This window comes from Armigeres subalbatus, chromosome 3, assembly GCF_024139115.2.
Source record: "Armigeres subalbatus isolate Guangzhou_Male chromosome 3, GZ_Asu_2, whole genome shotgun sequence".
NCBI lineage: Eukaryota > Metazoa > Arthropoda > Insecta > Diptera > Culicidae > Armigeres > Armigeres subalbatus.
Window position 1 is genome coordinate 346,537,103 of NC_085141.1, and position 15,334 is coordinate 346,552,436.

General features: G+C 39.8%; 1 protein-coding gene across 6 annotated transcripts in view; it reads left to right on the forward strand.

The window, feature by feature from the left end:
* Positions 1–9,475, forward strand: part of LOC134225959 (serrate RNA effector molecule homolog) — a 30,399-nt gene extending 20,924 nt beyond the window's left edge. For 2 of the 6 annotated variants that reach the window (XM_062706423.1, XM_062706425.1), the window contains exons 4-9: positions 4,937–5,216; positions 5,966–6,032; positions 6,115–8,087; positions 8,182–8,295; positions 8,536–8,574; positions 8,876–9,192. In XM_062706423.1, coding sequence (XP_062562407.1) covers positions 4,937–5,216; positions 5,966–6,032; positions 6,115–8,087; positions 8,182–8,295; positions 8,536–8,574; positions 8,876–8,957 — 2,555 coding nt within the window. In that variant the 3' untranslated portion in view covers positions 8,958–9,192. Of the gene's footprint in view, positions 1–4,936; positions 5,217–5,581; positions 5,713–5,965; positions 6,033–6,114; positions 8,088–8,181; positions 8,296–8,535; positions 8,575–8,875; positions 9,193–9,252 lie in introns of those variants that run through there. The other 4 variants (XM_062706424.1, XM_062706428.1, XM_062706427.1 and 1 more) reach the window with 4 other exon arrangements.
* Positions 9,476–15,334: the final 5,859 nt, after the last annotated feature.

Genomic DNA, 15,334 nt, shown 5'->3' on the forward strand with positions numbered 1-15,334 from the left:
ATTGTTTTCTCTTTCCATCTTTCGGTGTCACAGCACCGGCTATGTGTTGTTTACGTAAGGTGATTTAACATTTCTTGAACTTCTGTGACGAAAGCGCGTACTTTTAATTTTACACACAGCCTCGAAACAAAATACTTTTACATTAAATACAAACATTTTATGGAGACAATTTTTACTCTCATTTTGAAGAAAATAAGCCGCTTTTCAGATAGAAAGCGCATTACATTTGTTTGTATAGTTTTATTTTTTTCTGTGTAGAGTTATAAATCGTATGGGAGGTAGGAAATGAAATTGAAACTGTAAAAATGCCGTATTCAACAGGCGTTATAGTTTTAAAAATTTTAACAGTTTCGTCGGGAAATTTATAACTGGAATACTGCTCAGTTGTATTTTTGCACGAATTTGCAATAGAATTTACTCGAGTATTATTTCGTTCAAGACAATAGAAGATGACGTCATCAGCTACAAAAAAAACTATTTCATCGACATCATAACAGTTTGACATTTGAATTGGCCTCGGAAGATTATTTTTTCGTTTTCCAGTATAAAACATGTGTAGCCTATAACTGCTACTGAAGATGCATTTCTTGTTCTATATCTTTGACAGTTATAAAATGTAAAACTCGGGAAATAAATATAACTATAACTGTAACATTACTAAAGATGCCCTAACACTTAACTTAATCCACTTAAAACATATTAACCAAAGCTGAGTTTAGTTTACCAAAAGTTGACTTTATTCATCTCAAAATTGAGAATATATTAATTTACTTAAATTTGTATTATTGTAGTATTATTGTATTATTATACTAAACAATCTCGTTTAAGACCATGCATATTGCTTTATGTTTGACAACAATCATGGGAAAGAAAGGAAAAACGGAAAAACTACCTAAATTCTGAGTAGAATTTATTACGATATTTTCATCAGTTAGTATGTTGAACTCTCGGTTGAACTAAAAAAGAAATCGTCCAAATTTCATAATCGAATTAGAAGCAAAATTTAAACCCGCATAAGTCTTACAATACACGTAAATTAAACCCTCTTCAAAAACCCACAACAAACAAGTCTAGCGGGATTCGATTTATCATGGAGGATACGTTCGCGTAACTTATAAATCGCCTTAATTAAAACTTAAGTCAATCCCAAAGACCACGTAAAAACGACTCCATTGTGCATTACATTGGCTTGGTTAAAAATGTCAATACCACGAAGCCGGCTTAAGCCGCGGAATCAATAAATTTACAGAGAGTGTTCCGTGCACACCTATCGCAGTCAAAATATATATTCTATTCACAAATTTGCAAATAAACGTAAACAAATCGTTTACCTCCGCATTGACAGTGAACTTTCGGATGAATTTTGACAGGTAAATGAACCTGACAGACGTGTAATTTCAACCTTACTAATAATACAAGTACTAATATTATTAGTTGGCAAAACATTATTATGCGACGCAAATTACAAGGACTTGTAATTTTTTGACTTGTAACTTGTAGCTAATATTATTAGTCTGATTATGCTACAGGGCCCTGCTCGTTCTCTTTTGTCAACAAATCTACATGAGAGGGATGGGAACAACGTCGAGGTACTTCGAACTGCTCATTGGACAGCACTTTTATTGAATTGTGCGAAAAACCGAAACTCGCGTTCATAAGAAAGAGATGCACAGGAAACTTCTGAAGTCGTTCGTAACTTCTGATTTCAGCTACAAGAAGATTGTCAGGCAGCAAATTAAAATTTGCTGATTAACTCTCAGGATGATGGTTACTATCAAAGATTAAATACCAAACTTGGCGGATAATCAAACGGATGATATGAACAAACGGACGCCATGCATGAACAAACGGACGTGATGCAGATGTCACACCCAAGATTTTTTTATGTACAGGTTATCCGACTTGTCAATATCCCCAACTCAGCCATCTTGAATTTTTGTATGGAATTTATGCTCGTTTGTTTACGTTTTGCACTGAAAATGTATGTTTCCCCCCCGCGCTGGTTATTCTCATCTACTGACGAAGTCGGATAACCTGTACATTAAAAAATCTTGGTCACACCTCCGTAAACGCTGGCTATATCGTATGATGTTATGCAATGTTGGTGAACTATGCGGAGTTGATTTTCCACAAGAGTCTTTTAACTTTTCGCGAATTACTTTTCTCGATTTGCAAAACAAGAGTCCTTTCACGAACTACTTTCACAAGAGTTTTTTCGTGAATTACTTTTACGTTTTGCAACGAGATTCTTAACACGTTTCGCGAGAATTTTCACACTTTTCGCTATTTTTACTTTCCGCAAGACTCTTTTCGCGAATTGCTTTTCACGATTTTCATAACAAGAGTCCTTTTTCCGCGAACTACTTTCGCACTTTTCCACAAGACTCTTCTCACTCTTCGTGAACTACTTTTCACGATCAGCAGATTTTTTTTATAAAATAAGATACTTACTGTGTATTGACTTGGCCGATGAACAATTTTTGGCCTCCCTAATAAGGAATTGCTATTTTTGTTGTGTAAATTGCTTTGATAAATCGTTAAAAACGTTATACGGCATTAGTCAAAATCAGTGGAAGAGGGGAGCCCATATGGCACAATAGGGCACTGCACGGGCTACTTTGTCTCTTTCTCGCTGCAAAGAAATTAGAGAACAACAAGGCCAGTAAACGTCAACATTTATGAACAACGAAAGAGAAAGAGATTTCTTCGTGCAGTGTCCTATAGGCCGTTCTGCATAACGACCATTTGGTACAAAAAAGTTAATTGTAAGAATATATGATTTCAATTTTTAGAAGTATGTATTTACGTGGAATAAGTCAAAAGAGTAGATGACTCCCAATATGATGTGACGTAACAGACTTCCCCTTAAACTTTGTTTATGTTTTATGCTTACTAATACTAGCAAGTACAGACTTCTTCCACACCTTCTTTAAAAGAACGCATTTGCTCGGAATAAGGCAAAAGAGTAGATGACGCCTTTAAAAGTATGCATTTGCCGGGAACAAGGAATGTAAAATAACAACATTGACAATGACAACGACATTATCCTCTCTTGTAAATGTTGGGACAAACTCAATTCGAAATAAGCGTTTGTCCCAAACTGCAACAGAATAGGACAAATATCGCCTGCCACGCATTTTGAGAAGTAGTCGGTTTCCGATGATGTTTTTGGTTAAATTAGTATCAGTTATCATAGATTAGACATAAACTTAACCATCTGTTGACATGATTTGCATTTTACTTTCAAAATAAACAAGTTATCGCAGTTTAAAAAGTTCACAACAATTACCTCTCCATGTTTGTTGCAAATAAAATGGAACGCAACAATGTCTTTATCCTTTGCAGATGAGTTATCGCTATTCTCTTTTGTCGCTTGTTTTTTGCATTTTTCAGCGACAATTACATTCCTTGGCCGGGAATAAGGCAAAAGGGTAGAAGATTCCTTCTTCAAAAGTGCGCATTAGCCCGAGAAAAAAACAAAAGAGTAGATGACTCCTTCAAAAGTATGCATTTGCCCGGAATAAGACAATACGCCTTTCGCGTATACTAAGTATACGTAAAGGCTATAGGATCACTCCAAACCGAACTTTTGATAGAAGACTCGGATACCCATAGTGTTATATACCAATCGACTCAGCTCGACGAATTGAGGTGATGTCTGTATGTGTGTATGTGTGTACAAAAAATGTGAGACACACTTTTTTGTACTTAGCCTTATCCGATTTGCTTGAAACAGGTTTCATTCGACGCAGAATCCTTCCTAATTTTTCGCTATTGAAAATTGGCCTAATCGGCCATTGCGTTTTGGAGTTTGTTTTTTCCCCATTTTTTCCAGGGGTCCCCTTGGAATTTTTTTTTAAAACCGATTTTTTTAAGGGCTGTTGCAATGCATTCAAATGATCGCAAATAAATGTGAATTGATGGAAATAACCGAATCTATGCAACTTTGACCTCTCTCATGTGCTTTTTTTGCTACTCTTATGTGTTTTCTTGTTTTATAATGCACGAGAAAGGCACCATCACCGCTAGGTGGATTATTCTGGGTTTTACGGAAGAAGGCAGAAGACTAGATGACCCACTTTTCAAAAGAACGCCAAAGTCGAAGCGTATATGGCGCATACGGAATAAGACAAATGAGCTGATGATTCCATCTTTTAAAGCACACGATTTCTCCTTATAACAAGAAAGCATGCGTGCATTTGGTTGAAAGAATTCTAATAAGTAGATCGTTCGTTCATTCGAAAAACGCATTTGAAAAGAAAACTTGAAAAAATCACATTTTTCAGAAATAAGGCAAATTATCACATCTTCATTTAAATCCATTTAAATTAAAATTTACCCGGAATTAAGAGAAAAAGTAAATCACTCCTTAAAACACGCATATGACCAGAATAAGGAAATAATACAGATGTAAATCGAGTTTCTGTCTAGAGTTTTTATAATTATTTTAATTTTTATGCCAAATGGCCTTAAAATCATGACTATTTTTCTTTATTATACCAAACGGTCGTTGTGACAAATGGTCTTTATGCCAAATGGCTCTGGCTATTCAACTCGTTATGCCAAATGGACTTATGCCAAACGGCATTATGCCATTTGGGGTGGCCCCCAGTGGAAAACAACAAGTTTTGAATTATAAACCAATAGTTGCTTGAATGTTTTCAATAGTTTTATCATTTTGACACAAAATTGATAGCATTCTGATTAACCTTCCGGGATTCGTTTGGTCCTGGACCGCTCACGAGAAGCGTGCTTTTTTCGAAGGTGTTCTACTTTTTACAACGGCGCGAGTCCCCTAAGGTTAAACTCTGAAGATGTGTCGGGTCACATATTGCTAAATAAACCCCACCCACTAAATACATGATTTCGAGAGTTTTGTTTCTACGAAATGCTTCATTACGAAAATTACAAAAAAATGTTTGGTTTTTCGTTCCAGGGCATGATTCCTACGGTATGTACGGCGGGTACAACCACGACCATTTCGGAATGCATCCGGCGGGTCCGTACGGCCATCAAGGTGGTATGCACCCGCGGGAGCAGCAGTCCGCCGGCGATATGCAAACGCAACCCTGCATGATGACGCTGAAGCAGTTCCTGGCCTCGCAGGACGATTCCATTTCGGACTCGGAGGCCATCCAGAAGTACAACGACTACAAGCTGGAGTTCAAGCGGCAACAGCTGAACGAGTTCTTTGTGGCCCACAAGGACGAGGAATGGTAAGATTCGGCAGCACAATCGTTGAAAGTGATTGGTTTGTGTGAGTTCTGAGCTAACAGGAATGAGCAGCTGTTACGATTCGATCTCCTGGAACTGGATATCGGAGGGATGGAAGGAACTAGCAGAAACCACTGACGACGGATCTGTCGATTCTGCTGCCGTGATTGCATTAAGAAAATTTAATAACAATTCTTCTCCTTGACAGCGCTAGGTCGAGCAGAGCTCTCGAGTCCAACCTTACCGCTCTGCTACCTGTCTGTTGTCAGATGCTATCGGTTTTAGGAGAAACGCCCCCCTCATCTATGCTCCCACATCCGCGACACTTAAAACTCGAACAAAGTATTCCGCGCGTAGTCTCGGTTAGGGAACCCAAGGCCCACGTTGAACGTTCGGCGAGCAATGCCGGACGTTCCGCATTTTCGATACTTTTTTTTATTTCGCGAATTCTTGAATTCCTCGACAACTCGCACTGTGATGAAACTCGATGAAAGAGAGGTATTTACATTTCATATTAATGGTTTACAGCAAACTAAATAGGTTCCAAGGAATGGTAAAATGGCATTGCCAGTTCGATGATTTAGACTGTTTTTGAATATTTATGAACACAAAATATTTCAGGATATAGAGTTCATTACTGGAGGAAATTTGAATTACTCTGTCGTTGCTGCAATGAACATCCATGTAAATGCAGATAATAGGGTTTCGAAGAATCTAATTTTTATATTTTCCTCTTGTCGACATCGTCTAGGTTCAAGATGAAATACCATCCGGAAGAATCATTGAAGCGAAAAGACGAACAACTCGGTTTTTTGAAGGTATGTAACAAAAAATAAGTCCGCTCCTCTTATTAACATAAGACAATTCACTAATCTACCCTTCCATATTCCTCTATTACAGCGTCGCTGCGATGTATTCGTGGAATTGCTTGACAACGGCGACATCTCCAAGGTCTCAGTTGACACCACCAATGTAGACCCACTGCTTCGCCTACTGGACACCGTGGTCATCAAACTGGAAGGTGGAACCGACGAAGATCTCAAGGTGCTGGACGAAAAGCCGGTCGAAATTGTAAAAATCATACCGGAAAAGCCCAAGGTTGAGGTGAAGAAGGAACCATCGCTGGAGGACACCATCAAGAAGGAAAAGATTAGTATCAAGGAGGAGAAGGTCGACGACGTTGACAAGCCCAAGGAGGAGAAGGATGACGACAAGGAAAAGCCTTCGGATGACGGTGAACCGGAGCGTCAGGAGCAGGATCCGGAAAAGGAACCGGCTGCCGAACGCGATGAAGTTGAACCGGAGCCAACGAAGGAACCCGAGCCAGAGGAAGAACCGACCAGGAAAAAGGATCGTAGGAAGCGAAGCCGATCTGATTCCGCAAGCAGTTCGTCTTCTTCGTCATCATCTAGCTCAAGTGACTCGGAAGATGAGAAGGAAAAAGAGAAAGAAGATGAAGAGAAGAAAGGTGATGAAGAAACTGCACCACAGAGTCCGAAACCAGTCGAACAAGATAAGGAACCCCTTGAGGAGGTTGAAAATAATGGACACAAAAGTGGCGACGAAGAAGAGGAAGCCAAGCAGGACGAGCAGGCGGAGCCGGAGAAAATGGATACTGATGAACCGACCGTTGAGAACAACAAAGAAGGTGAAGAAGCCGAGAAGGATAAGGACATCAACGATGAATCGACGAACAAAGAAGATGACGTTGACAAGGATGAAACCGAAGGAACGGAAACAATTGATCTGGTGAAGGATAGTAGCGTTGGAACCAGTCCGCGGGCTTTGCATCGCACCAGCTCAATCTTTTTGCGTAACCTTGCACCTTCTATAACGAAGGTGGAAGTTGAATCCATGTGCAAGCGTTACAACGGTTTCCTCCGTGTGGCAATCGCCGATCCGCTGCTGGAAAGAAGGTGGTTCCGTCGGGGATGGGTTACCTTCCGCCGCGATGTCAACATCAAAGAGATATGCTGGAACCTCAACAACATTCGTCTGAGGGATTGCGAATTGGGAGCGATCGTTAACAAGGACCTGAGTCGAAGAGTACGTCCAGTAAACGGCATCACCTGTCACAAGACGATTGTGCGTAGCGACATCAAGCTATGTGCGAAGATCGCTCACAATCTGGATGACAAGGCAGGCCTCTGGAAGGATCTGGAAGACAACGGGGAGAAAAATGGAGAATCATTCGGATTGCAATCGAAAAATCCCGTACTACAAAACATCACTGACTATCTCATTGAAGAGGCTTCGGCGGAAGAAGACGAACTGCTGGGACTTTCAACGGAAGCCGCCAAGAAGACCAATGAAGGAGAACTGGTCGAACGTGACTCGCAGCTTATAGAAGTTCTGGACAAATTAATCTTTTATCTACGCGTTGTTCACTCAGTTGATTTCTACAATCACTGCGAGTATCCCTATGAAGACGAAATGCCCAACAGGTGCGGTATTATCCATGCACGAGGCCCCGCTCCTCAGAACAAGGTTACGGGCAACGAAATACAGGAATACGTTCGAACATTCGAGGGCAAGATGGGATCGTTCTTGGCCCGTGCCGTCGACCTCGAGGAAGAGGAAATGAAGAAACTCGGCTCCAAGGATGCCGAAGCAGAAGTGGAAAAGTTTATTCAAGCGAACACGCAGGAACTGGCCAAGGACAAGTGGCTCTGTCCGCTTTCCGGTAAGAAATTCAAGGGTCCGGACTTTGTCCGTAAGCACATCTTCAACAAGCACAACGAAAAGGTCGATGAAGTGCGTAAAGAGGTCGAATACTTCAACAACTATTTGAAGGACGCCAAGCGGCCACAGTTACCTGAACACCCGGGTAATATTAAGAAGGCCCCCTCCGAGGCAGCACCGCCATCAGTTGGGTAAGTTATTTTCAAACAAGTTTTGCTCAAACATTTTCAATCATCCATCGATACAACGTGCGTAATAATTACATATTTATTTTTATTTTTTCAGGTATCGCCCACCGTACGCAATGGCTCACCCCTACGCTCCGATGTACGCACCTTATGCGCAACCGATGATGGCTCCGGCCGGTCGCGGTAGGCCCGGTTATGGTCGTGGGGGAAGGTGAGTTCGTGTGTTACTTTTGTTTCTTTTCAGTAGATAATTGTTGAACAGCATCTTCTTATGTGTGTAAATGTACCGATCTTTTCTGAGTAGTTTCTTGATTTTTCCTTTGATATTTGACTGCACAACTTTGTCTCAAGATGAAACATTCTGGAGTTTCTGTTATCTCTTTTGTTGGGTGGCTTTCCATAATGTCGTCGATATGTTCCGATCTTAAACCCCAATCATTTTGTTTCACAGAATTCAAGACGCTCGACGGAACATACAGAATCGTTTGAGGTAAGTTGAGGTTATCAAGACAAAAAAAGTCAACAGTGCATAGTGCAGTTCGTCACGATTTCAATTGGTACATTTACACACCGCCTGTCCCGTTTGGAATGTTAGAATAGTAGTTTCAAGGTGTCCTCCGAATGTAAATCCGATCCGATTATGTGTTGTTCCACAGCTTTTCTCTAGTCCGTTATTCTTGGAACTACTTCTCTAATAGTCCCGATGTTGTCACCAACAAAGCAGTTAGCTAGGATTTAGATCGAATCTAGAGTCTAGAACTGATTATTGACCTGGTTGCCCTTTTTCACAGAGAACCAATGGGAGATATTCGACGGCCAATTATAGCGTACAGCGATTTGGACATGCCTAATTTTAGCGATTCTTTCCTGTAGTGTGGGAAAGGTAGGATTAGGGCCGTATGCCCTCCCGGCGGAGCATAGCAATGACATCTTTAATTCATTGATGGGCTTTATTTATCCATCAAGCAAACATTCGCCTTTTTTGAAAACTAACCTAGGCCAAAGTGAACCTAGAGAGCACTTTTATCAACTATGACTCCGGTTATATATTATTTACTAGAGAAAAGCTGAACAAATATATTCGCTTCCTTTTGTGTAAAGCCCCGAATTGCTGTAATCAAACTCATTCATAAGCAGACTATCACATTCTTATTCGTTAACTTTTCAGAATGGCACCAGATTACCGTCCAGTGATTCACTACCGGGATCTGGATGCACCACGTGAACCGGATGAGTTCATCTAAACAGTAGAAAGAAAAGCAAATGTCTATTGTAGAAAAGCCCAAGTGCAGTAGAATCCACAACAAACGATTTATTATAGTTTCCATAACTCATTTTAGCATTGCATTTCATCAAAACTCTTATATAAAATAAAATACAATGGAATTAAATCGATTACACCAAATATTTCGTTTTCCGAAAGTTCCTTTTCTTCGATTGAGACGTCCTAATTTTGAGTTTATGTAACACAATTTACTAACATGCTTACTTATGGATCCTGTACACCTCCGGTGGTGCAAAGGGCCGACTTGAAAGATCTCCATTCCGAGCGTTGCCCAGGCTATCGCTTTAACCTGCTGCCAGGTTAGAATAATGGAGGAAGTGACGGTGCATCGGTGAACAGAATAAATATTAGCGACGATGGACAAGCTGTGGAGTCACCTACACTCAGGGGCGTCGCGTGGAATAATTGGCGCAACCTGTTCAAAAATGTTCAATAATCAAATAACACTCTTATTAACCTTCACCACGTGCGCGATCCTGAAACGCGCGTGCAGGCTCGCTCGTATGAGGATTTTTCGTTAGTGTTGTACACTAGTGGTTTAAGAGGTGGGGCGCCACTCGTCGCTAGCACGCTTTGCGTTCAAAGGCAACGTTCTTGCACTAAGTGGTGCCCTACTAAATAACTATGACTGGCGCCACCAGTGACCATCGGAAAAATATCTTTATAAAGCTCACTTTTCGTTGTTGGCTGTTAGCAAGGGAAAAGCATCATGCAACCCTTTGATAACGAATAAGTTTTCATTGAAAAAGTGAGGTTATGCTGAACATTACAGCTATATTTGAGCCACATATGAGACATCCACATGCAGAGACATCCTCAAAATGTATGAACTTGAACAAACAATATTGAAATAGAAGAGCGGTGCTAGTGACAACTCGGCCACGTAATGTGCTGAAGACAATGAACTACGTTCAAATAACTATGCTGAACCAAGCTGCTCCCAACGAACTAAGTCAAATATGTACTGTTGTTACTACTGACATCCGTATCATGTGTAGTTTTGTATTCCGCGCATTCCATATTAGTTGAAGCGACAGAAGAATATGTCTTTTGCTCGTTCAAATTTGAAGTTGAACGAGTTGCAACGAAATGTGAGAAGGCGTCGATATTATGCTTGCAGTGTGTTGCAGCGCTTCGTTCCCAAACAGACGAACAGAGAGAAAATTTTCCTCAAAATTCTCTCTCATATTTTCTTCTTTGTTCACGTCGTAAACTATAACGAACTGCGACGCTGTTTCGCTGTTGCATCGCTTCGTGTTCTACATGTAGGCGGGCAGAGACAAAAGCACGTGTACCGTGCACGCACCATACTTTGCGCAGTTAAGGAAATGCAACATTGAATCAACTCGTACAACTTACATAAAGTAGCTATCTGCCTGAAATAGTTTCCATGCTGTAGTATTATCATTATATTATTGTTTGAGTACTAAATTTGGAACAAAATTTGAAATAAATAATAAATTGAACTTCAAAGCAGCCCCCTTATTATATACCTAACTTTGCGCACATAACTTGGAAAATTTCTAACAGGAAGCAAGCGTCTATCATACAATTTTTCATCCAAATTTTATTTTTTCAGCTAATACTACTATTACAATTTATGTTCATTCCATTTGTAAGCATATTTGAGCATATTTGAGAATATGAGGATGCCCGGCATTATTTTCTTATGATTCGACATACTTAGTATGTTTTCACGTCTGTTGGTGTATGTACAGCCTCATTTATGTACATTGGCCACAGATAACAAAAGTTCTTTTTTGCGTAAACTCTATTCCGATGAGGTATATCATAAATGTTGAAAATATCGAAGAAATACGAGTTGTGCGCAAAATTAGGTACACTGTATTGAAAAATTGTTCCTAACATTGCGCATCATATATTTTGAAGAAAAATGTAAATAACTAACCAAATTCTCATGAGATGGCTTCAACAATGTTATAATTATTGGGTCCATGTGTAATCAGTTGCCAGCGAATGCAAAAATTTACAAAAAATACAGCTTTTCGGGTAAACAGTCACTTGTCATTTGTGATAAGAACACGCCATTTTGGTCATTTTCACTGTTTTCAGTACAAGTTTCGACTATTAAAATGAAAAATGTGTCATTTAACAGCGAAGAAATACATGCACTGTTATGATAACATGTATATTGTGCTGACAAGTTATAATTATATTTCGAAATTCAATTTAAACGCATTCTATTACAAAAATAATCGCAAAATGCGCAAAGTTAGGTACTGCGCAAAGTTGGGTGCGTGCACGGTATGATGCAGGAGTGTATTTTTGTGCATTGGAATAATACAAACAACCAAACGCCTGAATACAAAAAGAAAAGCTACCTATTTGCCTATGTTTCAAATATGTGGTTCAGAAACAAAATTGAACGTAGCTGTTGCAACAGCTCAGTTTTCTGCCAATCAGTGCAACTATGTTTTGAACACAAGATCGAAATATAATCTTTATTAGTTTGCCTACCTGTGCAATGAACAGGTTGAACAGGCCGACCAGACGCCACTGCCACTGACGCTGAAAAACAATAAGGCTGCGGGGAAGGACCAGCTCCCGGCTGAACTTCTCAAACATGGCAGTGAGCAGCTTTATGAAGTTCTGCACCATATTATGTCGAAAATATGGGAAGACGAGGAAATGCCTGCTAGCTGGTTGGACGGCCTCATTTGCCCTCTCTTTAAGAAAGGGCACAGACTGGAGTGCGCCAATTACCGAGGAATAACCCTTGTTAATTCGGCGTACAAAATTATGTCCCGTATTCTGTTCAACAGATTGAGACCGCTTGAAGAGTCCTTCGTCGGCGAATACCAAGCAGGTTTTCATGAGGGCCGATCAACGACGGATCAAATGTTTACCCTGAGACAAATCCTTGATAAGTTCCGGGAGTACAACTTGCAGACACATCATCTGTTTATTGATTTCAAGGCGGCGTACGATTCAGTGAAACGGAATGAATTATGGCAAATTATGCTTGAACATGGTTTTCCGGCGAAACTGATACGGCTGATTCGTATAACGTTGGACGGATCGAAATCAAGTGTAAGGGTTGCGGATGAAATATCGACGTCATTTGCTACCTTAGATGGATTAAAGCAGGGTGATGCACTCTCGAACCTACTGTTCAATATAGCGCTCGAGGGAGCGATTAGGAGAGCTGGTGTGCAAAGAAGCGGTACCATTATCACAAAATCGCATATGCTCCTGGGATTTGCGGACGATATCGATATTATCGGAATTGATCGCCGTGCCGTGGAAGAGGCTTTTGCGCCTTTTAAGAGGGAGACAGCGAGGATTGGACTCACGATTAGAGGTGTGCGCCGGTCCGAAAATTGGCGGCGGCGGCGTTTGTCAGAATTTTGGTCGGTGGCGGCGGCGGCGGCGTGAGTCGGCGTGGAGTTTTTTTACGATCATTTCTTGAAGATTTTTTTCTGCATTTTTTTCGGATTTTTTCAAGACTTTTGAATTTCTACGGAAAATCTGATAAACTTCTCCCGAAAAATCTCTGAGCTTCTCCAAAATATTCATTTGAAAATTATTTTCGGATTTTCCAAGACAACTACTATGAAGTTATGAGAACTATTTGGAAATTTCAAAGAAGTACTTAAGAATTTCTAAGGAAAATTGTTTCAAGTTTCTACAGGAAAATGTTCGGAAAGTCCACGGAAAGTTTCTGTTGAGGATTATTTGAAATTTACACAGAAAATTCTTCAAATTTTCCGCAGGAGATTGCTCAAAATGAGGACATCAACATAAAAATTGAATTTCAACGGCAAATTGTTCGAAATATTCATAGGAAATTCATTGGAATTTGCATGGATTTTTTTTTATTTTCCACGCTGATTTTTTGCGAAATTTCAACCAAAATTATTCAGAACTTTAGGAGATTTAAAAAAAAATACGGGAAACCGTTCGGTAATTCAACAAAATAAATCAATTTTTTGAAGGATTTTTTTTTGTATTTTTACAGGGAATTCTTTGAATCCATAAAAAAATCTTAGGATATTCAATGGGGAATTATTTAAAAAAGCGGAAGGGTCCTTTGTCCGAAAATCATTAGGCAAAAGCCGTTTGGCCGTATAATACGTTAAGTTGAAAATTATCAAGCCGAATTGTATTTTACCGAAATGAAAGTTGTGCAAAACGGTTATACAATGGAAAACAGTTTGGCCAAAAATCGCATTTGGCCAAAGAGACATAAGGCCGAATTGGTAATTTGGCCCATTTTTCTCTAACACGTCGTTTGGTTGAAATGATCGTTTGGCCGAAAAGGTTATAAGGCCGAAAATGTTGTTCGACCGTAATGGTTGTTTGACCGAAAGGGCAATTTGGTCGAAAATGTCATTTGATTTTACGGTGAAATGTTGATTACTGAACGGATAATATGGTCAAAAATATCCACTCGTTTGACCAAATAACATTTTCGGCCAAATGACCTCTCTGACAAACGACCATTGCGGCCAAACATCTTTTTGATCAAACTTTTGCGGCCAAATGGCCATTTCAGCTAAATTTAATTTGTCAATCAGATGGGTTTTGGCCTAATGGTTTGTTCGGCCAAATACCTTTCGGCCTTTTGTCTATCGACCAAAAGGCCCTACCTGTCGTTTGACCGAAAGTCAAGAATAACAGTTAAGACCAAAAGTCATCTAGCCAAATTCCATTAGGCCGAATTAAACGTTTGTCCGAAACGGTATTAGGTGAAAATGGTTTGACTGAAAATAACATTTGGCGGTAAGCGACAAACAGCCGAAAGGCTCATTAGACCGAATTAGTAATTTAACTGAAAATGTTGGTTGCCCTAGCAGCTTATTTAGCTGAAAATGTCATTTGGCCCAAATGGTCGTTTGACCAAAAAAGTCATTTGATGGACTAGATCACTTGCCCGAAAATGCCGTTTGGTAGAAATGGTCGTTTGACAGAAAGAGTCATTTGGTCCGAAAATGCCCCTTCTTCAAACAAATAATATGAACCAAACGGCATTTTTTACCAAATTACATATTCAGCTAAACGAATTTTTTTAGCAAAAATTGCCAAATTGCCAAATGGCAATGGGGAGCCCTTCCTAGCAAAAAAATAGCTCCCTAGGATTTGTTAGTTAGTTAGCAGTGATATAAATTTTCAACATATAGCATTATGAATAGACTGGCCCAGGAAACAAAAAGTTGTCGAATTCCACTGGGCACCCCCAGGATTGTGTCTTTTGGTGAGAAAATCAATCTCTTAAAATTTCAGCTCAATCGTTTGTTGCATAAGCTGGCCCATTTGATTTGAAGTTTGTATGGGAATTTCAGCCAAAATATATAGGAAAATACACCTCTGTCACTCATTCGATCTGAAAATTGGTTCTGATTGCTCGACTAAGCTCAGAATTGCAAAAAAGGGCAGTTGGTATGTTACAGAATAATTTCACAGAATATTGTACGATGATTAAATGAACTCAACCATCACGGAGTAGTGACAGTTTTCCTTCAGACTTCCGCTTGCCACGCAGCATGATAATCCCCACAGATCCCATCAGCATCTGAGAAGAATTCTCATTGGAATCTCTAAACAACTCCTTTCAAAATAATCGAAATATTCCAACCGGAATCCAGAAGAATTCACACTGGATCCTTTCGGTATCGTTAAGGAATACCCTTGGGAATCTGTGGGGGATACCCTTCATAATCCATGGAGAACTTGCTTCAGAATCTCTCGTTAATTTGCTTTGGAATTCCTCCGGAGTCGTTCAAAGATTTGTTTCGAAATCGTTCGGAGATTCGCTTCAGAATTCCTTGACAAATTGTTTCAGAATACTTCGATGATTTTCTTAAGAATATCTTGAATTTTTATTTCGAAGAATTTCGACGTTTTGCCTCGCAATCCCTGAATGATTTGCTTCGGAATCCATCTAGGATAGGAATCCCTCTGACGATTTGCTTCGGAATCTCTCGATGAATTGCTTCGGAATATA